At 41.1% G+C, this 23,200-nt stretch overlaps 4 protein-coding genes across 6 annotated transcripts; all 4 read right to left on the bottom strand.

Annotated features, from left to right (window-relative positions):
* Positions 1 to 234: 234 nt before the first annotated feature.
* On the bottom strand, positions 235 to 2,629 carry LOC118407441 (BTB/POZ domain-containing protein KCTD21-like). The gene is made up of 2 exons (XM_035807917.1): positions 2,462 to 2,629; positions 235 to 1,215 (listed from the first exon to the last, which is right to left on the bottom strand). Exons 1-2 carry the CDS (start codon positions 2,603 to 2,605, stop codon positions 754 to 756), a joined length of 606 nt encoding a protein of 201 aa, XP_035663810.1. The 5' UTR covers positions 2,606 to 2,629; the 3' UTR covers positions 235 to 753.
* A 1,517-nt stretch (positions 2,630 to 4,146) lies between these two features.
* LOC118407425 (BTB/POZ domain-containing protein KCTD6-like) lies at positions 4,147 to 4,953 on the bottom strand. The gene has a single exon (XM_035807900.1). The coding sequence runs from the start codon at positions 4,942 to 4,944 to the stop codon at positions 4,522 to 4,524; it is 423 nt and encodes a 140-aa protein (XP_035663793.1). The 5' UTR covers positions 4,945 to 4,953; the 3' UTR covers positions 4,147 to 4,521.
* A 2,317-nt stretch (positions 4,954 to 7,270) lies between these two features.
* On the bottom strand, positions 7,271 to 15,921 carry LOC118407440 (BTB/POZ domain-containing protein kctd15-like). Of its 3 annotated transcripts, XM_035807914.1 has the most exons (3): positions 15,682 to 15,921; positions 14,767 to 14,927; positions 7,271 to 7,959 (listed from the first exon to the last, which is right to left on the bottom strand). In XM_035807914.1, exons 2-3 carry the CDS (start codon positions 14,905 to 14,907, stop codon positions 7,504 to 7,506), a joined length of 597 nt encoding a protein of 198 aa, XP_035663807.1. In that variant the 5' UTR covers positions 14,908 to 14,927; positions 15,682 to 15,921; the 3' UTR covers positions 7,271 to 7,503. The 3 variants fall into 3 exon arrangements, with proteins under 3 accessions (XP_035663807.1, XP_035663808.1, XP_035663809.1); XM_035807915.1 differs by lacking the exon at positions 15,682 to 15,921 and having other exon boundaries at positions 14,767 to 15,024; XM_035807916.1 differs by lacking the exons at positions 14,767 to 14,927; positions 15,682 to 15,921 and adding an exon at positions 8,466 to 8,650.
* A 72-nt stretch (positions 15,922 to 15,993) lies between these two features.
* Positions 15,994 to 19,150, bottom strand: LOC118407438 (cAMP-regulated D2 protein-like). The gene is made up of 2 exons (XM_035807913.1): positions 18,812 to 19,150; positions 15,994 to 18,577 (listed from the first exon to the last, which is right to left on the bottom strand). Exons 1-2 carry the CDS (start codon positions 19,021 to 19,023, stop codon positions 17,095 to 17,097), a joined length of 1,695 nt encoding a protein of 564 aa, XP_035663806.1. The 5' UTR covers positions 19,024 to 19,150; the 3' UTR covers positions 15,994 to 17,094.
* Between the last annotated feature and the right edge of the window lie 4,050 nt (positions 19,151 to 23,200).

The following is a 23,200-nucleotide window of genomic DNA, read 5'->3' as shown; positions in this document are numbered from 1 at the left end:
GTATGTTGTTTGAATTTGTGTAAAACATAAACAACAGAGTACCGGGGATAAAACCTTGTAGCACAACGTTAACTATATCCCGACAATAGCCTGTACAACATGAGACCCGTTTACGTTTATATACAGGATTAAAACCGCAACAGTTTCATGTCTTTTACGGCATTTATTTTTCGTTTGTCACAAAAGCATATGCAAAGAACAAATACACAATGTATATGCCTTAGACCAACCCATGTTTGTGTGAATGGCATCCGAGCGCATATCAATTTTTGTTCGTCTTCATACTGTAAATCGTACAAGGAAAATGATATACAAAGATAAATACCGTGAATAACAACAAAATACCGAAATGCTATTCCTGTTGTTAAACGTAATCATTGTGTCGCACACTTACTCCTTGCACATTGAACATTTAATGTTCTGTGCTTGTAGTCATTTGTTCAACCATCTTGACCAATTACATGTACATGGAAATTTTGTTTCTAACAAGCTTCTTTGCTATGACAGGACTTTATATTTTGAACGACTTAATTTTCTAGTCTTGCGACCTACTAAATATTTTGTCAGCCTTGGAAACTTACCAAAGAAGATAATAGAAACAAAATATTATAGACAACGTAAGGGTATGATTACTTGATCAATTATTTACATATTATCCCTTGAATATAACAAAAACATATTTTCAGACGATATTGAATTTTAACATCCACTATAGCATATAGGCGTAGACATCTTGCGATCTATTACGGAACCTTATTTGATATCTTGAAGACTTTCTAACCCTTTCCGTTCTAAGATACATTTCTCCATCAAACTGTTGTCGCTGTATCTAACAATAACGTGACTCTGTAAAATAAAACCGATACCCCGGAGCTTCCCGAGCAAGGCTGCTATATTGTCATCCATTTCACAGTCAACCTGCCATGTATACAAACCAATTACCATAGCCTTAACCTCCTTACTACTAGCGGCGACAGAGAATGGGTGATATGGATTGTGTCTGTGAGAAAGAACAACAACATCACACGGGCCGGTTTCTAAACGAGCCTTGTGGGTTTTCAGTGCTTCTATGAGCGGCTGGATCTGGTAGAAGTCAGCTTCCATCTCGAGCAGACGGAGTTCCTTGAAGTCTTCAGGAAGGACCAGCTGGGTTGTACGGAGGAAGTTGAGCACATGTTCGAACAGCCTGCCGTTCCGATCTATGAAGTATCTCCCCTGGTGGTGGGCACAGGACAGTAATGGTCATATTTATATCCTTATAGATGGAAAGTACGGGTGAACAAAAGCGATCAAAAGGCAGAAAAGGTTAGTTAGAAAAAGCTAGCATTGGCATATACAGTCAAACCTGCCCAAGACGACCACCCAGGGACCGGGAAAAAGCGGTCGATTTGGGCCGCGGTCTATTTGGGCAGGTGGTCGCTGAGAAGAGTATCGACTCAAAACATGCCCGATGCAAACTGTAAATTGTAAATTTTACCCCAAGCTTTTATCGAGCTTTTATACGATACAGTGTTTTAAAGCTCAATATTTGTACACTAACGTTTTGGACAGTAAGGGAACTATGAAGCTGTCAGTTACTATACAAGCTTTTATGCGTTGCTGTGTTCTTGATCGCCGCCCGGTACGTCCCGATAGCGTACTTACCCACGCGGATGAATATAACAGTACAGTTGGACAAAAGCACTACACAGATCTTTCTTGAAAAAGTATGAGGTTATATACATTTCAGCATTCGTTCACTTTATAATGATATAGATTTAAAAAAAAGAATAAAGTCGGATTTACTTACAACGAAATTTCCTCCCATATCACAGTAGACTGCCCCATTGACCCACCCATTGACCGCCACAATCCTTATTCTAAACATAACATTGTAATGGCAGTCAAAATCCGACGCAAACTGGCCGATTTCGGCACAAAATCCCGCTAGTAATCATAAAAAATCGATGAAAACCTCAATTTTGAAAATTATGCGGTCGTTATTGGTCCCAATTTCGGCCGGTCGCGGTCGCGTTGGCCAGGTGGTCGTTGAGAAAAGGTCGCTTAATGCTTAGTATACGTCAATGGGAAAAAAATCGGGACAAGAGAAAAAGGGGTCGAAATGGCCAGGTGGTCGCTGAGAAGAGGTGGTCGCTCGGACAGGTTTGACTGTAATACGAATTCTAATGTAAAACCTACCAGGAGATTCCATAAGGCGGAATATGCGGAACAAACAAGGAAGCATTCAAACAAACTTTAGTGACCTTTGACCACCTGGACAGCCCTCTTTTAGAGCGATGCTGATATCAAAAACGTGCGTAAAGGTGATAAAAAGCCAAGAACCATGACCTGTAACATCCAGCTCCAAAATATCAACATTTCCAAAGATAAAGACATTTTACTTTGTTTTGAAAATGACAGCTAAGTAGAATGAAATGGGCACTCTGCGTTTGCGTTAAAATGGTAACCATTGCCCTGGTACCTGGTCGTCCCGCGCTGCGGTGTCAAAGTCTCCACCAAACATGGCGCCCAGCATGGAGTCTCGGTATCGGGTCAGGGTGGATCGGGCGGTTGTGTAGATGTGGCCGCCGACGTTTAGACTCACGACGGGATCAGAGATACTCATTTTTCACCGTGTATCGTTTGAACGACTCTGGAATCTATAATCAACGACATGTGATAAGTGTGATGGACTTTGAACTGGATGGAAGTCTTTAAACGTATATGTATCAGACAGTGTCAGACTACAAAACCGCTATATCGTTGATCAAAGATTAATACATATAAACAATGGTTCAAAAATAGGACGTTGTGCAATCACATAAATAGACCGGCTCAGTGCATGGTTACCATATGACAACAAGTTCAACCTTACTAGCAAGGGCGAATTAAACATTGTTGGAAGTAGCCAAAATTTGGAAGCGAATCCAGAAATGTACAAAACGTACCGTAAACAATTTATTTATTTATTTATCTATTCAAATTGCAACAAGGGCAATACAATGTGGACACATAGGCAACATGCTGATAAACATGTAAACCGTAAACAATTAGGCAATACCTGATATGGTATTCAGCTTTTGCCCCTCGATCCCAGTTTCACAGAGCAAGCCGACCCGGTTAAGTCCGTGTATAACGTTTCGCCTACTGGGAAGGTATGACGTCATGCCAAGGGTACGCTACATGCGTCATAGAGGTAAACATGGGCGTGTGTTGACACAGTCAGCTAATAGAATAAAGGTCAAAGTGTGAAGTATGTCGGATGTTTTTCTAGACGAAACAATTGCGTACCTTAAAGGAGCCCAGGACTTCAGAACGGAGTATTATTTTCCGATAGATGATCATTTAACTTTGGCAATAAAAAATGCATACGACTTCACAGCTTACGATAAAGTCCCAACATGCCTCGGCCGGGTGTATCAAATAGCATTCAGTTAACTCCACTTGTAATCTTTGATTTGATTATAATGCTGTCTTAGCTTAAGCTTGTGGCCATGGCCGAATTTAATGTGATTCACCACAATTGGAATTCGATCAATAGTCGACTGATCGATATCACGTATTCATTGATACATAATCTGAATTTACGTATCCATCCGTTTAATGGCACACTATGCGTTCAAAAATCAAACATATCTTCATCATCGTCTGTTGATCCCTAACCTTACTAAAATAATCAATAATACATTTTACCATTGTAGACAACCACATATTCTAAAATTATACGTACGTAATAAATATAACGAGGAGACGAAAAATTCGACGTCAGCTTCCCTTTATTTGTGAACAACTGAAAACATATCAAATTCTTGCATATACAATGTACATAAGGTCAATTCAACAATTGTATTCTTACAATCTACTATCGATGCCGCAATTTTTGCTCACATAAACACTTTATAGGTTGTGATGCTTTTCTTCAATACAGTCTCGCTTAACATAGCAGTTTGCTATGAATTATACTTTTCTTAGCTCGAAAATTTCAATGCAAAACTGCCGCATACCTTAGACTACTTATGTGTGCTTTTCCTTTATATTCTTTGTGCACTTCAATTTTTCCCTAGCGAAGTAATGGAGTAAGGCACCGATTAGATAAAGACCAACACATATTTTAGCACAAGTCAACAATTAGCTTCATTATTCAACTCTGACAAAATTTTGGTTGATAAAGTAACGGTACAAAGTTCAGCAAAACCGCAACAACACGCTAATAATATTTCATGTCAAAACTAACACTTATAATTATAATTGCATACAAAACTACCTTCCCACGATTAAACAGACAAAACATTAACAGTTGTGACTGTCGTCCCTTTATTTCCGACAAGACCGCAACAACACGCTCATAACATTCCACGTCAAAATCAACATATCAAAATGACTTTACAACTTCCCATCATACAAACAAAACAAATGAAAATAAAACAAATAAAACAAACACCACTCTCTGGGAAAAGAAACATGTATTTGGCTCTCAGGGAGTTAAACTAAATGCAGATTTTGCTGTCTCGCAAACAAAAAAGTCTTGAACATTCGTTGTACTCAAAACCATATGCGCTCTTCATTGAAATCGACAGGTTGACATCCATACTTTCCCCAGGTCCGGACAGCCTTGACCAGCTCCTGGATGTCGTAGAACTCAGCTTCCTTCTCGAGCAGATCGAGTTCCCTGAAGTCGTCGGGAAGAACCAGCTCGCCAAGCCGGAGGAAGTTTAGGACGTGTCGGAAGATCTTTCCGTCTCGATCTATGACGAACTGGCCCTGCTCGTCCCACAAGGAGGGAAAACGTGGATAGTTGAAACCCTTGGCCCCGGGACGAAACATCCTGCCCAACCTGGAGTTGGGATAGCGGGTAATAGTACGTCTGGTTGTAGTGTAGAAGTGCCCACCGACGTTCAGATATACGATGTCGTCGGCACGTCCATTCCTTTGTGCCGAGCGTGCTTGGCGCCGCTGACGGTTCATTGTACTTGTTTGAACAACGGTAGAATCTGGAAGTGATACGAAAATCAGTAAGTCACTAAACGACACTGGTAGACTAATTCAACACAACGACGGTGAATTTAAGAGAAACGTATTCATGTAAATACAAGCTTTAACAACGTAAAAAATTGAGATGTTTCAGTTTCAACAAGTTACGTGCCTTTACCTTTGTGTCAAATTTCATCTCATTCGATGACAAATTTAGATATGGGCTAATAATCTTGTTGAAACTGAAATATCTCAATTTCTTGTTAAGATTTTATGAGAGATTTCTAGACGTGGGACCGCGCGTGACTTCCGGTAACCTGATACAGGTAACCTGTTACCTTTCAGTGGAAAGTTGCCCCTAGCAACCGACCGCCGTAGCCCCTCCCTTGTACCGAGGGTGATTGACTGTCTTGTTTGAAAAATTCTAGAATATGGAGGTTATATGAAATAAGTTCCTAAACCCGGTAGACTTTCAACGCAGATAAACGTATTCATCAATCGTTTATGCATATATAACAGTTTGACTACTGTAATAACACAACATGAAGTTGAGTTTTTCTTGACTAACTTTATGGCAAGAAGTGCAATTAATTGAACAACTAGACTTGCAATCATGACATGTACAACTAAAGCTGGCGAAGTTTTTAGAGAGAATATTTCCGAAGTCTGAGTTTCGTCCTAGTTAGGTACTAGTTACAGGTCTAGGACTCCCAAACTCCCCTTACCATTTAAAGTACGGGAGCCCCGTTAACTAAAAGAAAAATGTAAAATAAAACTAACAAGGATGACACCCAGGCTAAAATTGTCCTGCATTAATGAGCAATAAGAAGCACCTGATTTTTGGAACAGGAAGTTAGTTACAATTTGACATGCCCCAGGCCCCTAGCAGTCAACAAGCTCACGGTAAATTCATATTTTTGTCTACCCGGAAGAATTGCACACATCTAGTTATAAATTAACCACGCATTAATACGTAACATAAGCAAATGAAGGATACCTGATGTTGGAATTTATAGTCACGTAAATACGCTCGACAGAGGTTTCTATGTAGCAAGTTGACGTCTGAATCCTTGTAGTTTCGCCCTATAGTTACAGCTCAGCGGGCGGTACACTAGTCGTATACTGAATACGACACGGTAAGATGGTAGGTCAAGGGTCAAAGTGCGAAGCTTTGTACGTCGTATGCGTTTCATGTTCATTGTTCAAACCAACCTTTTTTAACCTCCTTGTTCAAACCTACCGTAAAGCCTTGGTCACACATCGCCGGACATGACTCCCTACCACCAACCAACCAAGGGTGTGGTTACGCCGGGTGTAGTCTGACTTCTTCTTCTTCCGACTTCTTCTGTCTGACTAGTTTTAGATTAAGAGTCAAGTTTTCTGAAACACGAGGGTGACTACGATTGGCTTTAGTTCCAACAACCAGCCACGCAAACGTCCCAGACCTTTATGAAAAGAATAATTAACAGTTCAGCAACGAGAGAGAGAACTGGTTTATTTATTAAACACACACAAAGTCATGTACAAGATCGTAGTCCTAAGACTAAATTGCCTCGTACTAAGTACACAAGAGATTATAATGGAAGGCCCTGCCTAAGTACATTAATCAAATTATGATATTCACAATATTCCCACACAGCTGTACAATTTAAAAGTGTGGATTTACACACACATATATATATATATATACATCGGTAATAAAGTCTCATTTCACACTAAAACAGAACTATTGAGGAAGGTTAAAAAGTGATATCTAAAATCTAACATGAATTTAAAAGGTCGACACAGTATGGTAGCGTAGTGTTCCTAAAGCGAGCCGTTCTACACTTGAACTTGTCAGCATATCTTAGGTTCCTACCATGTGCCTCAGAGCGGCGTGGTGGTAGCCAGTTGAATACCTCAGAATTAACAAGGGATCTAGCAAACCTCAGGCAGTGAGCTTTTCGTCTAACATGGGTATGTTCCAGATCACACACCTGCAGCGCCGAACTGTAGCAACTGTAGGAGCGACCAAGAATAATCTTAGCAACATCAGCACTACCAGCATCCATTCAACTGTGAACTACTGAAAACACTATCTACATATCTCAAAAATGTATCTTTCTATATAGCTTTATATGTAATGTATCAATATCTATCTATCTACTATAGTAATCTATCCATCTATTTATCTATCTAATAATAGATAGATGGATAACGGCAGATAGATAGATAGATAATGATTAGATAGATGTTTATATTATGCATATACCCTTTCCCTACATATTAGATCATTAACGCCTTACCTAAGAAAACTATACAAACAAATAATATCGCCTGAGACAATAAAAAGAACGTGTTTTTTTTACTTATGGGTAATTAGGAATTAACGAAAAAATTGTCTATCATATTTCATAGTTTTCAAACACATGTAAGGATTATAATTATTGGCTTTTGGTCTAATTGCAGTATGATAATTGCAACTTCTGCATGATAAGATATCATATGATTTTACTCAATGTTAACACCCACCATAACATAGACATAGGCAACATAAGATCTTCAAACTGGACCTTATTTGCTATCAGAAGACGCCCTGGCCGTTTTCCGAACTAAGACCCATTTGTCTGTCAGTGTTGGGGCGGATTGGTTTCTAACAGTATTATGACTCTGCACAGTAAAACCGGTATCCTGGAGCCTTCCGAGCAAGGCTGTTATGTTGTCATCACCATAACAGTTATACCTGCATGTTTGCAAGCCGTTCACCACATCCTTAACTTTCGCACTACTAGCGCCGAAGGATAGGCATCCAGACCGTAAATTAAGAACAACAACATCGCACGGGCCGGTTTCTAAACGAGCCTTGTGGGTTTGCAGTGACTCTATGAGCGGCTGGATCTGGTAGAAGTCAGCTTCCATCTCGAGCAGAGGGAGTTCCTTGAAGTCTTCAGGAAGGACCAACTGGCTTGTACGCAGGAAGTTGAGCACATGTTGGAACAGCCTGCCGTTCCGATCTATGAAGTACCTCCCCTGGTCACAAAAAAGTAATGCCGTAAGTGCAGAAATGTTCGCGGTGGTTTTATGTTTGCGAAATCAAATCTCCGCGAACTTTAAAGTAGCTATTCATAGCAAAAGCTATCAAAAGTTACCTACCTGAAGAGTCTTAGACTAACCGATGAAACCTAACATTGACAAGGCACTAAGACCTCTAAAATGTCCATATTGAGCAAATCAGGGGATTCTATATGGCGAAATGTGCTAAACATATCATTCAAACAAATATTGCTGAGCTTTGACCCCCCTGTCAACAAATGACAATATGCAAACAGCCTTTTTACAGACAAACATGCTTAAAAGTCTCGTTTTCCTGTATAATATAAAGACCAACAACCCTTTCCTGTTTTCAACAACAACATCTAGCTCCAAATGTCAGCATTTTCGAAGGAGAAGAGCTTCAAAAGGCGAGCTGAGTAGACTATATAATAGGCCTTAAGTTATGTGTCTGCATTAAATTATAGTGATATTTGCCCTGGTACCTGGTCGTCCCGCAAGGCGTCAAAATCTCCACCAAACATGGCGCCCAACATGGAGTCTCTGAAACGGGTCAGGGTGGATCGGGCGGTTGTGTAGATGTGGCCGCCGACGTTTAGACTCACGACGGAATCAAATTTACTCATTTTTCACCAGTTCTCGTTCGAACTACGACTGGAATCGGGAATCAAAAACAGGTAATAAGTGTGGTGGACTTTGACCCATCACTACATGCATGTACATTAGAACTAAATCATTGCGCTAGTGGGGGAGAGTAACCTCAAAACTGCCATGCTATCATTGCTCTGAGAAAATGAAATATGTACACCCTATTTGAAACAGTGGTACTATAATGTGCAATGGCATGATCACGAATAGGCCGACTCGTGACGAACATATGTTGAGCAACAAGTATTACCTTCTGGACTAGCAAGTAAAACTGTTAAATAGCGCTGATGGAGTTTCGAAAGCTATTTACCAAGCTTTAGAAAGCTAGTTTACCAAATACACCATGAGCAAGAAGAATATACCTGATTTGTGATACAGGAAGTTGAGTATGCTGGACAGATTTTGCTGCTCAAGCCCCACCTACAACAGAGCAAAATGACGCAGTTGAAATCCTTGACTAAAGTTTCGACTACCCGAAAGTACAGCGATGACGTCATGCCCGGGGTTATTCTCGGTGTATGTTGGTTTCGACACCGTCAGGTGATAGAACAAGGGTCAAAGTGTGAACATTTGTGCGTCGAATGCCTTTCAAGATGAAACCTACTTTAAAGGAGTCTTAAGTTACAGAAGGGGGTGTGATTTTCCGATAGATATTGATTTGGGCATTAATAAATTTATACTTCTTATCTTTCTCTATACGACAAACTATCCAATAGTATTTCGCATGAATTAAAATTCAGTCTTTGTTTGATTTGTTTGAACTTTGTTTATTCATGAAAGCTCAAATGCAGGCCGCTTTTCATTGATGTCATGAGGGAAGAGGCAGGGCCATTCTATGTATATAACAGAGATACAGTTTATGTCATTTAAAATCCTAATGAGTCTTATAAATCTATGAGCCTATATACACAATTTTTACATACACGGTACAAAAGACATAACAGTGAGAGCTGATACATCTTTTGTAATAAATTCCCCATAATTCTCTAATAAATTTGTCTTCTAATAAATCCTCCAAGTAGTTTCTAATCAAATTAAGCAATCTCAGGCTATAGCTAGTTACAATCTGCCAGCGTCTCGCAAAAGTTAGGCTACAAAACTACTGTCAGGAGGGATAAGATAAACTCGTCTTAATGTGTTTTTCTATATCTTATGCACACCATTCTCCTACGCAGAGACATCCAACGGCGCCAGCAAACCTCCTCTTATCTGTACTCTGCTATCTCAACCGTCACCATCATTTCCTGACCGCCCTGCTTATTGATATTAATGAGCTTACCCTTATATATTGGAGATCCCTTTTGAAAACTGAAAGGCCTATTCTCTGATTGGCTGACAGCTGGTTTGTGGCGACGCCCACTGGAAGCGATGGTGACAGGTGAGATAGCAGAGTATAAACAAGACTCTGTTTGCTGGCGCTGTTGGATTTCTCTGCGTAGGAGATTGATGAACAATGGACCTTCTATTGGAGTGCTTATTAATGCCAAAAATATTCATGATAGTGTCTCGGTATACGGAAATGCTTGGGTAGGATCTGCATCTGTTTAAGCGCATATTTTTTGGTTCACAGACAGACGTTTCGCAATTCATCACAAGTGGAATGCTGCAAATTTTGAATGATTGTGTATTTATTGATGCATACTTCTCGAAAATAATACAATCTTCTAGACTTATGTGTAACTTATGGTACATTATGTGCCTTGACTTCCACAAAACCAAACAAGCATGTTTTTGTGATTGTCTTTGGATCCCTAACCTAACTACTAAGATAAGCAATTGAATATTGACCAAGGTCAATAGGAGGAGACGAAAACCTTCGACGCCAGCTCCCTTTATTTTTGAACAACTGAACGCATATCAGATTCTTGCATGTACAAACAATAAACGTTAACAGAACAGTGTCAGTGAACGATTGATCATATCCTATCATATACTATCCCACCTGGAAACAGATTAAACATTAATTGTTGTGGCTGTTGTCATTTTTCGACAAGACCGCAAGAACATAGTCATAACATATCAACATGGTGAAACGATTTCCCATCATACACCAGCATACAAAATGGCGGCGCCCAAGAACGGGAGTAAAAACGATACAGTTTTGGCCATCTCAATGAACTATCATGGCGGTCCTAACTACATGCGTTACCAATTTTGGCGACTATCTAGAGGGCTTCCCTTGCTTGCTTATACATAAGCCTTATCAAGGAGGTCTCGCTATTATATAACTTTTTGGTCACATGCAGTAAAGTTCCGTCATCAATTGAATGGAAAATGGGCTCTAACTAAAGTATAGACGAATGCAAGCAAGAGAAACCCTCCGGCAATGCTTAATAGTTTATGTTTGTTACTGGAATCAGCATGTTTCTTTCCCGTCATTATCCAGACAGCCTCGACTAGCTCCGGCATCTGGTAGAACTCAGCTTCCTTCTCGAGCAAACGGAGTTCCTTGAAGCCTTCAGGAAGAACCAGATCGCCAAGGCGGAGGAAGTTTAGGACGTGTCGGAAGATTTTCCCGTCTCGATCTATGAAGAACCAGCCCTGCTTGTCCCACAGTGAGGGGAAAGGATCCGCTGTAGTATACGAGTAGGTTTTGGAATCGTACGGGCCTTCGGGACGAAACACCCAGCCCATCGCGGAGGTGTAGCCGAAGCGGGAAAGAGTGCCTCTGGTCGTTGTGTAGAATTGCCCACGACGTTTAGACACGATGTCGTCATCAGGGCTTCTTTGAAATGAACCCGGTTCTTGACGGTTGTCGTCATCAGGGCTTCTTTGTACCGAGGATGCTTGACGCCGGTTACGGTTCATTGTACCTTGATTGTACTGATTGAACAACTTTGAAAAGCTCCTTGCTGAAATCAATATACAAAATCAGCAAGTCAGTAAACGTCACGTTGGTAGAATTCAAACCAACCTAAAGCAGGCCGTCGATTCGGTTCTCGATCCGATTACAAGCTTAGCTAGTACAAGATTCCCGTTATATATTCCTTTCTCGGCAATTTTCCTATCCCCGGATATTTTCCTTTCCCGGCGTATTCCCGGTTAAGAATCGCAAATCGACCCCCCCCCCCCCCCCCCAGAACGTAGCATCTGATTCAGGCTAAACGAGCTCAACAGCAATAGGACAGTACCTGATTTTTGGAACAGTTACTTAGTTACTCTTGACAGACTTTGCTTCTGAAGCCAGGAGCTCCACAAAAAAAGTTGACGGCAAATCATTCTGTTTTTGCCTAACCGGAAGAAATGCGTGCACCTACTTTGTTTGAACCTTTATTTGTTAATGAGGCAGGCCGCTTTTCATGGAGGCCATGAGGGAAGAGGTATAAAGGTCTGATAAAAATCACAAACTAGATTCAGATTGCATCAAGTCCTAATCAATGTATGAATATATATCAGTACATTTACGTGGAACAAAACATATAGTAGAGCAAAAAAGCTTGTTCGTGGTTTTTATCCGTTCGTTTTTTGTCATTGCTATCACTTCATTGCCATCACAAATAGTGAATTTACCACGCGTTTAAAGTTACAAACACGAGCATTAAAGACATACCTGATTTGTGAAACAAGGAGAAACAAGTTGACGTCGAAATCCTGATAGTTTCGCCTTCGAGAAAGAGACGTGATGACCCCGGACAGCTCAGGAGAACATGCAGTCGGACAGGTGGTGGTGACACGGTGACATCATAGGTCTAGGGTCAAAGTGGAACCTTTGTACGTCGTATGCGCTACAGATTCCTTGTTCAAACCTACTTTGAAGCCCTGGTTACACATAGCTAAACATGGATCACGACCTCCAGCTTGAACCAAATGTAACTAATACATAACGTTATAACGTTATGAATTTGGGGATAGGTTGAGAGCAGTCTCACTAGTTCATATTTGAAAGCCAAACACACGCTGACCAGTACACTGTACTAGCTAAATACATGTAATATTCACAACCACCAGTCAACCCATTCAAGACCTCTCGCTCACAGCTGAATGTATTGATAAAAATTGTTGGAGACAAATATAATTGCAGGACCATAATGATTTCATTTTATTGATGTTGCCTCCTTTGTAGCATACAGCCATATTCAATGCCTAATGATACCTTTCCTGTTTAACATATTTATACTTACTGGTATTCTAGAGTTGCAGTTACGACAAGCAAACATGCTGATTCATAATGCACTTTAAAAATAATGTTACACTTAAACGTGTCATTTATTTTCTACTCATCGAGACCTAATACATAATTATATATCATCAAGTACTTAGTTACCTAAAATGATATCGTCTGAGACAATAAAAAGGCAATTTTTTTTTACTTATCGGTACTTGGTTATAACGAAAATATTGTCATCCTTCAGAGTTTCTTCAAACACAAGCAATTATTATAATAATATTATATAATATTATTGGATGTTGGTCTATGTAAGTCTGAATGATAAGATAGTCAACTGTTATATTGTATCCAGTCATATTCATTGTCTACTGATACCTTTCTTGTTAAACATATTTATACTTACTGGTATTCTAAAGTTGCACTATAACACAGGCATAGGCATCTTAACCCTCAAGCACCCGACCTTTTTTTGCGACTAAAATGACCGAGTGGGGTCCAAACGGACCCCAAAATGTTTTGTTAATAAAATCTCAGTTCCCATTCTTATCGGTCATCATTGTATATACATTGCTTCTTCAGTGTGAGAGGAATGTTTTGATATGTTAAAGTGTTGCGAATTCCAGCTCATCATCATAATTTATGCAAAAGATCAGAAGCACCACGTTTTGCACTAAACCTATTCTGACCAGAGAGGGGAATTTTGAGGCCATCAGCAAGGTTTATGTCGCATAACTCATAAACGGCTTGTGCTAAAGCTACAAAACTTTGTAATATATCACAAAATATAGTTAGCAAACATTTGTTAATAAAGTAAGTTTATCAATTTTTGGGGTTGCCATGGCAACGGGATTCTAAAAGGCATATTTTTGCAAAAAAACTGTCAATTTCGATTTAAACAAGTTTTTTTTTTGGTAAACTTCACTTATTTTCTAACAACAAATAAATTCTAAGTAATCTTATGTTATTTTCATTATTCAAAACTTATAATTTAGGCTAATTTCATGACGTCATTAGTCAAAATCCAACATGGCCACCCTCATTATCTAAATAACGTCATAATGTCGTCATATTTCATGGCAATGACACAGAAGTTTCTATGAGGATTTAGTTTTACATGTTTATCATTCTCTGAAAGTTTGGTGGTCATAAGATAAGTAGTTAAGGAGTTAGTCTCAAAAGTTTGTTTTAAAAACTGCATATTTTGCCTGGGGTCCGTTTGGACCCCAGACGGACTGTACACAGACTTCCTTTTATAGCTTCCACAGTAATGTACCAATCTTCGTCAAAACTTAGGAGAAGGTATAGCAGATATTGACTGACAAAGTCACGGAAGGATTTTTTCTTCAGATTAAAACTGTTCAAATGGTACATCAAAATTTACGTCTGGGGTCCAAATGGACCCCGCTCGGGTGTTTGAGGGTTAAAATCTACTAACGGAGCTTTAATTGCCATCTAAAGACTGCCTGACCGTTTTCCGCACGAGGACCATTTTTTCCCTGTAATTGTCAAATGATCCGGTAGTAACATGACTCTGCATAGTAAAACCGTTATTGTGAAGTTTGCTGAGCAGGTATGCTTTATTTTGATCCGTATTAAATTGTTTTCTATCCAAGCCGTTCACCTCCATATCTTCCGTACTACTAGCGGCAAATGATAGATATGAAGATACAGAGCTTCCAGAAAGAATAACAACTTCGCATGGGCCGGCTAAACGAGCCTTATAGTTTTTCAGTGCTTCTATGAGCGGCTGGATCTGGTAGAAGTCAGCTTCCATCTCGAGCAGAGGGAGATCCTTGAAGTCTTCAGGAAGGACCAGCTGGGTTGTACGCAGGAAGTTGAGCACATGTTGGAACAGCCTGCCGTTCCGATCTATGAAATACCTCCCCTGTTCGTGGGCACAGAACAGTAGGGTAGACATCAAAGTCAGGACTGTCCATAGGAAATCTTTCATGAATACTTTTCACATTCAGTTTCAGTGTTTCAAAATGTAAGTCTAGAAAAGGGCCTTCTGTGTTAAATTTGCCCAGTACCTGGTCATCCCGCAAGGCGTCAAAGTCCCCACCAAACATGGCGCCCAACATGGAGTCTCGGAAACGGGTCAGGGTGGATCGAGCGGTTGTGTAGATGTGGCCGCCGACATTTAGACTCACCACGGAATCAGAGATACTCATTTTTCACCGGTTCTGAAAAACTGGAATCAAAGACGCGTGAAAATTGTGGTGAGCTTTGAACTTCAACGTTACATTGCCGCGAATAAGCTCGATCACACTTCCGACTATACAGGAGTGGCGTCAGGAACTGCGGGTAATCAAATGTGACAAGGCATGTTTTATGAAAAGAGATTGTTATGAAAATCCAGACAATGGTCGAGACGAACTGTTTACAAGCTAGGGACATTTACCTTTGATATATTACCCGCAATTCCTGTCGCCGCGTATACGCGTACTGAAGGAGTATATCAAATCTTTGGGCTAATCGTGGATGCTTTTAACGTATGTGGAGTCTTTTAATTAACATAGGAATCAGACCGTATAAGGCTACGAAATTGCCACATCTCTTATAGTTACTCAAAGAGGACCAGTTATACCCCATTTAAAATATTGGCGTAAAAGGGAAGTTGCGCAATGGAAAAGTACACGGAGAGGAGAGTACACGTATACGTAATGGCCCAATACATTTAGGTTTGAATATAGCAACTCGTAACAATGACAACCAAGTCAACAAGTCTACCATGGACACCCAGAGCACAGCGCGGCGGCTATTAGGCTTTAGTCGGGGCCCCTAACAACATGACACGTTAATTGATCCCGTCAATCCACCTGCATAGCTGTCCAGGTAAACAAGATCGCCCTCTGGGCCGTACCAAGCAAAACATCTTAGTAAAACGCTAGCAGGGAAGCGAATTCAGTAATTTACCAAATAAACAATGAGTAACAAGGCCATACCTGATTTGTGAAACAGGAAGTTGGATATGCTAGACAGATTTTGTCCCCAGAGCCCGGCTTTAACAGATCAAGCTGACGCTGGTTGAATCCTTGTCTTCAGTTTCGGTTACCCGGAAGTAATGTTATGACGTCACGCGAGATACGGTCAGGTCAAATAAAGGTCAAAGGTGCTTCTCTAGATGAAACCATTACCTTAAAGTAGCCCTGAACTCAGGATAGGGTTGTTATTTTCCGATAGACGGTAATATTAGGAAGTAAAAAACGGCTTCACAGTATAGTACTTCACACTATGTACTTCGCATGAAAAAACACCTCAAGTACTGTCTGATCAGATTAAGTGATCTTAGCCTCTGGCTTGATAGAATCTGCCAGCGTTAATGTCTGGCAAAAGTTAGGTTACAAAATTTAAACTACAGTCAAGGGCGATAAGAAAAAATCGTCTTAATAGTAATAGCTAGGGGTGGGTACCGGTACAGTGTACCGGTACAAAGCCGTTTTTCTTATTGAAACCGGACCTGAAAAAATCAGCTGGACCGCATGTTGGACCTTTTAGAAAAAGAACAGGTTACTTGATCAGGCATTCACACGTTTTGGCGCTTACCAGTGGAAGAAAATAATAGGAGCGAAGTAAAGTTTATAGTCATTTCTACCAACTTGGGTTTCCGTCAATCGCACAGAGACTGTTATAGCATTGTAGGATTTTAGGATGTGAGAACTTATTAATCGCCCTTTGTACCTCAAATTCGTATGAATTTTTATTCCTACACTCATTTAGTGTACCTGTAGCTACTCTCCAAGCCGAGGTTAGGCTACGACCGTTTCTTGTACGTTTTTTAAGTCGTTTTTTGTTATTGTGTACTCTTTTTTATGTAGTCGCGGCTTAAAATAAACGTCGAAAAACAACCGGAGCTTAACCTCTGCTTTAAGAGTGCCTGTAGTCCTATGAGTGTTTATTTTACACAATCATTGACATAGAGTGCTGGTCTATTCTTGTCAACAGAATTAAACTTTGAACCTTTTCAAGATGACCTACTTTTACGTAAAAGCTGAGGTTGATTCGATTATATATATGACACCTTTAGTGAACCGCAAAACTGATGCGAGCGTGCGAAGAAAAACAATTGCAGCAGTTGTGTGATTTACAGTACGGACGAAAACGTCCGCGGTCGTACGACGCCTTTTGTTACTACGTGTAAATCGGCCGGCGGTGTCGTACGACGGGCATGCTTATGGTACGTCGTCCGCCGCTTCCCGATTAGACGTAATGATGCTTTTCGTACGGCACAGCGGGTCGATTTACTCGCAGCAACGAATTAGAAAGGCGCCGTAATATCGCGGGCGTACGACCTCTTCGTGTGCTGCTGTCGTACGTCTAACAATATTTTCGTCGTGTCAATCGGGCCTCATAAATGACTACAGGTTGTACACGTCCATTCTATCCCAAAAGTCACACTTGTCCTTCTGATAGTCATGTATCAGGGAAGTGTGGGGAGTGCTAATGTTCAGACAAGCAAAGTTCCCTTCTTGGTTGTACCTCGGCCAAGTGGTGGCGGTCCATGACATTGTCATCCCGGTAGTTTCGGCTGCGTCTCGGCTAGGTTGGTTAGGGTCCCCGGTGTGGGCAAAGTTGCCGTAGTAGTAAGCAATGGCGTCCGCCATTTTCTGTTCCTCAGCGGTCATGGTCATGTTGGTCACCGGAAGCCGTGTGGTCTGAAACACGAAGGGTAAGTCCTCCGCGTGGCACACGTGGCCGTTACAGTTCTTCTGGTAGTCCCACAAGTGTGGGAAGGACCAGACGTGGTCGAACACATACAGCCACACGTTGGTGTTCCCCTTTCTCACGGCGCTCCGAATGACGTTTCGAGTCGGACACGTGAAGACCCAATCAGTGACACCCTTGGACAGCAGGGGACGGTAGTCTGACGTGTTCGTTTCTGTGGGGTATTCTTTAGCGACTTCTGCTGCCTTAAGATGCACAAATGCAGCGTAAATGGCGTACAACGTAACCTTAGACGCCACCGGCTTGTTGTAAAGACTGTAGATGTATAGCACGGCTTCCTCCGTGGTAGTTCCTATGATGAACGGTTTTGACTGAAAGTGTCCCTTGGCAAAACTGTCCACTGTAGGACCCGGTACGATGTCACCGTCAACAATTGGTCCCCACTTTACTGACACCTCTAGCGGACGGTAAGGGTTGGAAAAGAACGTCCCCATACTATCTAGCCCCGCCTGAAGAGCGCTCGAGTTCTTGGAGCGAAGACACTTCATGTCCCCGTTCGGACAGCCCAGTTCATCGGCAAGGTGATCACCGAGGCGAAGCGCCTCCCAGCGACTTTTGTGAGGAATGGTAAGAGGCACGCTCAGCATGATGGCCTGTTGGAACAAGTCGGCAAACTTTGGGTTGATAAGAAGCGTGGACGTCGCATCTGACCCCGTGCTCTGTCCGAAAACGGTCACGCGGTTTTTGTCTCCGCCGAAGCTTCCGATGTTTTCCTTGACCCACCGTAAAGCTGCGGCTTGGTCAAGAAGGCCGTAGTTGCCCGTGGCCGCGTCCTCTCCTTGACCAGCGACAAGATAGCCAAACGCAGCTAGTCTGTAGTTGGTGGTTACCACGATGGTGTTGGTCTTGTTAGCTAGAAACCGTCCGTCGTAAAGGTAGGCAGAACCGCTGCCCTGTTCGTTCTCTCCGCCGTGAATCCAGAACAAAATCGGTAGCTTAGCAGCAGTAGAGTTAAGGATCGTCCGCGGGGCAAAGATGTTGAGATAGAGACAGTCTTCACTGACTTTTCTATCGCGGGGACATTCGAAAGTGGAGTCATCGTCATTCGGTCCGCATCTGCTTTGGTAGCAGCCAGGGCCCGGTACGGTACCGTCTCGAACTTTGGGCGCCCAGGACCTGTTGTGGTGTACAGAAAGTGCGACATTGAACAAAATAGAACGAAATGGAGCGAAACGGATCAAAATTGAGTGTACAGGAAGTGCAAAATAGAATACAGTTGAACAAAGTGGAGCGAAATTGAATGCACAGAAAGTACAAAACGGAACAAATAAAAGGGACCGAGGTGGAATGCTGCAAATTCCGTATGATTTCGCTCAATTTCGTTCCATTTGATACTTTCAGTGCACCCACCTGCTGTACTGTCGTGGAGGCTTCCAGCGGAACTCTCCCACGGGCGGCTCCCCGAAAGGAAGTCCGAAGAAGATAACCCCTTCTAGATCCTCCACGTACATCCCTCTCACATCGCCGTACTGCGTGTGAACAGTCGGCCCATCTTCCTCGATAGGAAACGCCAGGCCACCGACTGTTAGAAGGAACAGGTGGAAAATGATCACCGATGCCATGATGACTCAGTGATCAGTTATGGGCAGGTCTGGACTTTGCATCAGAAAACTCGGTCACCTCATCAAGCTCTGTCACATGCTGTTTGCTGTGTGGTTACACTTTAACCCTCAAACCACCGTACCTTTTTTGCGACGTAGATTATATAATTACCGTATGGGGTCAAAACTGACCCCATAACGTTTTGTACAAATACAGTTTTTTTGGTGACTGTTTTTGTGATTTGTATATATGTATAGTTTCATTAATCTATGTGGGACAGTTTCACATGATAAGGTAAGAATAATTCTAGCTCATTATCATAATTTATGCAAAAGATCATAAGGACCAGATTTTCCACTAACGCGACCGGGGAGGAGGTTTTTGATGCCTGCACCAACTTCAATGCCGCATAGCTCCTGAATGGCTTACGCTAGGGCTACCAAACTTGGTACCTTTTCAGAAAATGTTGATAGCAAATATTTTAAGTGAAAAATAAGTTCATCATTTTTCATGTTGCCATGGCAACGGAATTCTAACAGGCATATTTATTATGAAAATTTCTAATTTTGGCTTAAACATTCAAATTTTAAGGTTTCTTGGCAAACCACACTTGTTCATAACATCTTATAAAATTCAACGTAAATTTCATGATTCAATATTCATAATCTATGCTAATTTGATGACGTCATCAGTCAAAATCCAAGATGGCGGCCGAAATTAGCTAGATGACGTTATGAAGTCGTCATATAACATGATAATGACACAAAAGTTTTTACCATAATTATGTTTCACATGTACATTATTCTCTGAAAATTTCGTGATCATACGATAAGTTGTTTAGGTGTGGGTCTCGAAAATTTGTTTAAAAAAATGCTGGGGTCAGTTTTGACCCCAGTGGACCATGCATAAACTTTCTAGGATGATCAACAATGAGCCAATCTCGGTAAAAGCGTATGAGATGTTGTAAGACATATATAGAAACAAAGTCATGGGAGGAAATTTGTTTTCGACAAGAAATGCCATAATGGCACATATTGATACACGTCTGGGGTCATACGGTGGTTTGAGGGTTAACGAATCATGCTACATTAAACGTTATCAAATACAATGCCCAGCAAAGGTAGAATCACTTGCATACACGTCTCTAATATGACCAAACCTTGAATATATGCTGCAACAGTTTACGAAGGATAAGAGTACCGGTTTGTTTGAACAAGAAATTTGAAATGCATGTGACGTCCAATAAAGGTTCACACTTTGACCCTTGACCTATCACCTAACGCTTGTTGAAATTTGTGTACGTCCAGTGTACCCCGCGTTGAACGAGGGTATTACGTCACTTCCTCGTACACAACCTCCTATATTTTTTTCTAGAACTATACATTCCACAGTGGAATACCCTACCTTGTACGGTGGTGATCGCTCTCACAGTTGAGTCTTTCCATGCCCCCTCCAACCTTATTGGGTTATTTGTGGGGTAATTACAACGTGCACTATGTAGATTACCACGTGCACTATCCAGATGTATGCCCAACAGAGATGCCCTGCCCAGAATTGAACTAGGGTCTCTCAATTACCAACTACTTTCAACCAGAAGCTCACTGTAAAGATACTATACCAGTTGAGCTACAGGGACGTCCCTCTACTTCAAATGATGTTCATCTGCATGTGTATAGAATGTGTAACACAAACTCTGCTGTCAGGGGGGGGGGGGGGGGGACTGGCCACTCTCCGTGTTGTTGGGAGGGCTGCTATAAGCGAGATTTGATTAGGCTAATATGTGTATATTTAACCTTTCCTCGGATGATCAATCCAGGGGCTTGTCACCCAACGTTCTTTCAGTTTGCGGAATAGACGCCGCCCGAGTCGCTTCACACGTTGTGGAGTCATCGAGTGTTTTTCGTGTCCCCGATACTTATAATTATTACGTCTTCCAGGCCTGGGGTCATACACGTACGCAGTTTCTTCCCCTATTGCTTCTCCACGAGAAGGAGTCTCAGAGTTGTGCTCTTTGTCTTCATCAGTTGGCATCAGTATTTTTTCGACTGCCTCGTTGAACCTCTCCTTGGAGAGTGCCATCAAGAACTCCTTCAAGAAAATCTCCTTCAAACGGATTCTATTCTCTTCGGCCATACTATCGTCTTCATCAGTTGACATCACCATTTCGTCGACTTTCTCATTCAACATCCTCTTAAAGAGTGCCCACAAGAACTCCTTCAAGAAAATCTCATTCAAGAGATTCTTCCGCTCTTCGGTCATCTCTTCAACATCCGAAGGCCCAACTAAGGAAGCATCATTAACCTGTCTTCTTTGACCAGCAGAAATCAAGGCAATGGTCAAGATCACCACTGTGACAAGTTTTAGATCAAACATCTTCTTCGTACAGCCTTGAGGAGAAAAATAAAAGAAAAATGTCAATATTTGTCAATTGGTATCAGTCGTCTTCTTCTTAATTCCAAAACAATGTTAAATGGATGTACAACCTAGTTTGAAATATCATAATAAATAGGCGTTAAGAAGGAAAGAAGCTATATGATAGCATTACGTAATAGCAACAAAAGAAGCAATGACATTGTATCGAGCCTTACCTAAGAGTATGCAGTAAAATACAGGACCAATCCAGCATACCAGCACACTAGTGAATGGTAGGCAGTTGTAAGCGCCACCTCCTTTATAACAGTAAAGAGTTAAATAGACAATCGGAATGTAGAATAACCGCGTGCACAATCCCCTATCGTTGCGTTAAACTGTCCTGTGAACAAGCATTATACCAGTAGTCTGTATGTAAATGAATGGGCAGAATATGTAATCAAGGGGGTCCAGTGCACGCGGTACTTCATTTTGTCAATAAGACATCAACACTACGCCATCAGAGCAAATTTGGTATGGCACTGGCTGGCAAAACACACCAGATGATTGGTATAGTGCACAATACTCCTAATGCGTTTCCTCTATCAGCACCAGGATCATAGGAGTTACAATATAACGTCTAGTCGTGTTTGGACTTGGTAACGTTTTGTTGAATTATGCATGACAGGCGAGCACAGTATTATTATTGAACATGAACTTGAACCCTTGGTACGTGAATAGAAGGGAGGAGTCTGTAGTTTAGGCCACAACAAGTACATTTTATGCATGGCATTGTCTGCAGACTCCAAATTTAATGCAAGAGGGCGAAATGTATAATACTTATTTTTAAGCTACTTTTTACTTTTTACAGTATGGTTGAAAACTAATGTTTTAGGAAAGGGTTGGGCTTCAGAAGCAAGATCTTCAGAGGCAAAATTCTCCCTTAGATTTCATAATGAAGGCAATGTTACTAGTCTAAATCTATAAAATTTACCATTTGATTCATTTATGAAGACCGCAAAATCAATTTAGAGGGACACTGCGGAATCGCTGTTCCCAAGTGTGCAATTTCTTCTTACGATCACAATAGTTTTTTTGTTCCCAAAAGATGCATGTCATATATTTGTCCGCTCTGCCCAAATGAAATCGAAGACGAACGTCACTTTCTTATGGATTGTTCACTATATAATGATAAACTCACAAAGCTGTTCTCTATTTTTCTGCTCGCTCTAAAGAATTTGTTAATTTTCGTTCGATAGATAAATTCAACTACGTTATGGGAGGCGATAACCCTTACTGTGTACAAGTAGGCAAATATATCGAAGAATGTTCATACCGTAGAACCAATAGTGTAAATGATACGCTAGACTCAATATATGTTGACTTATTCATATCTATAGATATTCATATATGTGTGTTTTTTATGTACTGTAAGTATTTTATAAACCGTACAAAAGTCGCTGTACTTTTTGTTGTGTCAATAAAGATTTCATATGTAATCGAATCAATCTGGCCTTACGTAAAGTTAAAGTAGGTCACCCTGAAAAGGCTCAAAGGTTAATTTTGTTGACAAGAATAGACCAGCACTGTATGTCAATGAGTGTATAAGACAAACACTCAAAAAGACTATAGACACACTCTCCAAGCAGAGGTTACGACGTTTACGGTGTCTATTTTGAAAATCTAATCTCGTTTTTGCTTTACTCATCTTGTTTTTTTAGCCCTCTCGCATTAAATTGGATGCATAAATCATGCACAAAATGTACTTGCTGTGGCCTAAACTATAGAATCACCCTTTCCATTCACGTACCAAGGGTTCAAGATCATGTTCAATAATGATACTGTGCT

The sequence above is a fragment of the Branchiostoma floridae genome, unplaced genomic scaffold, assembly GCF_000003815.2.
Source record: "Branchiostoma floridae strain S238N-H82 unplaced genomic scaffold, Bfl_VNyyK Sc7u5tJ_1342, whole genome shotgun sequence".
NCBI lineage: Eukaryota > Metazoa > Chordata > Leptocardii > Amphioxiformes > Branchiostomatidae > Branchiostoma > Branchiostoma floridae.
Note: the sequence above shows the minus strand (reverse complement) of the source record. Positions and strands in the feature narration are given on the sequence as shown.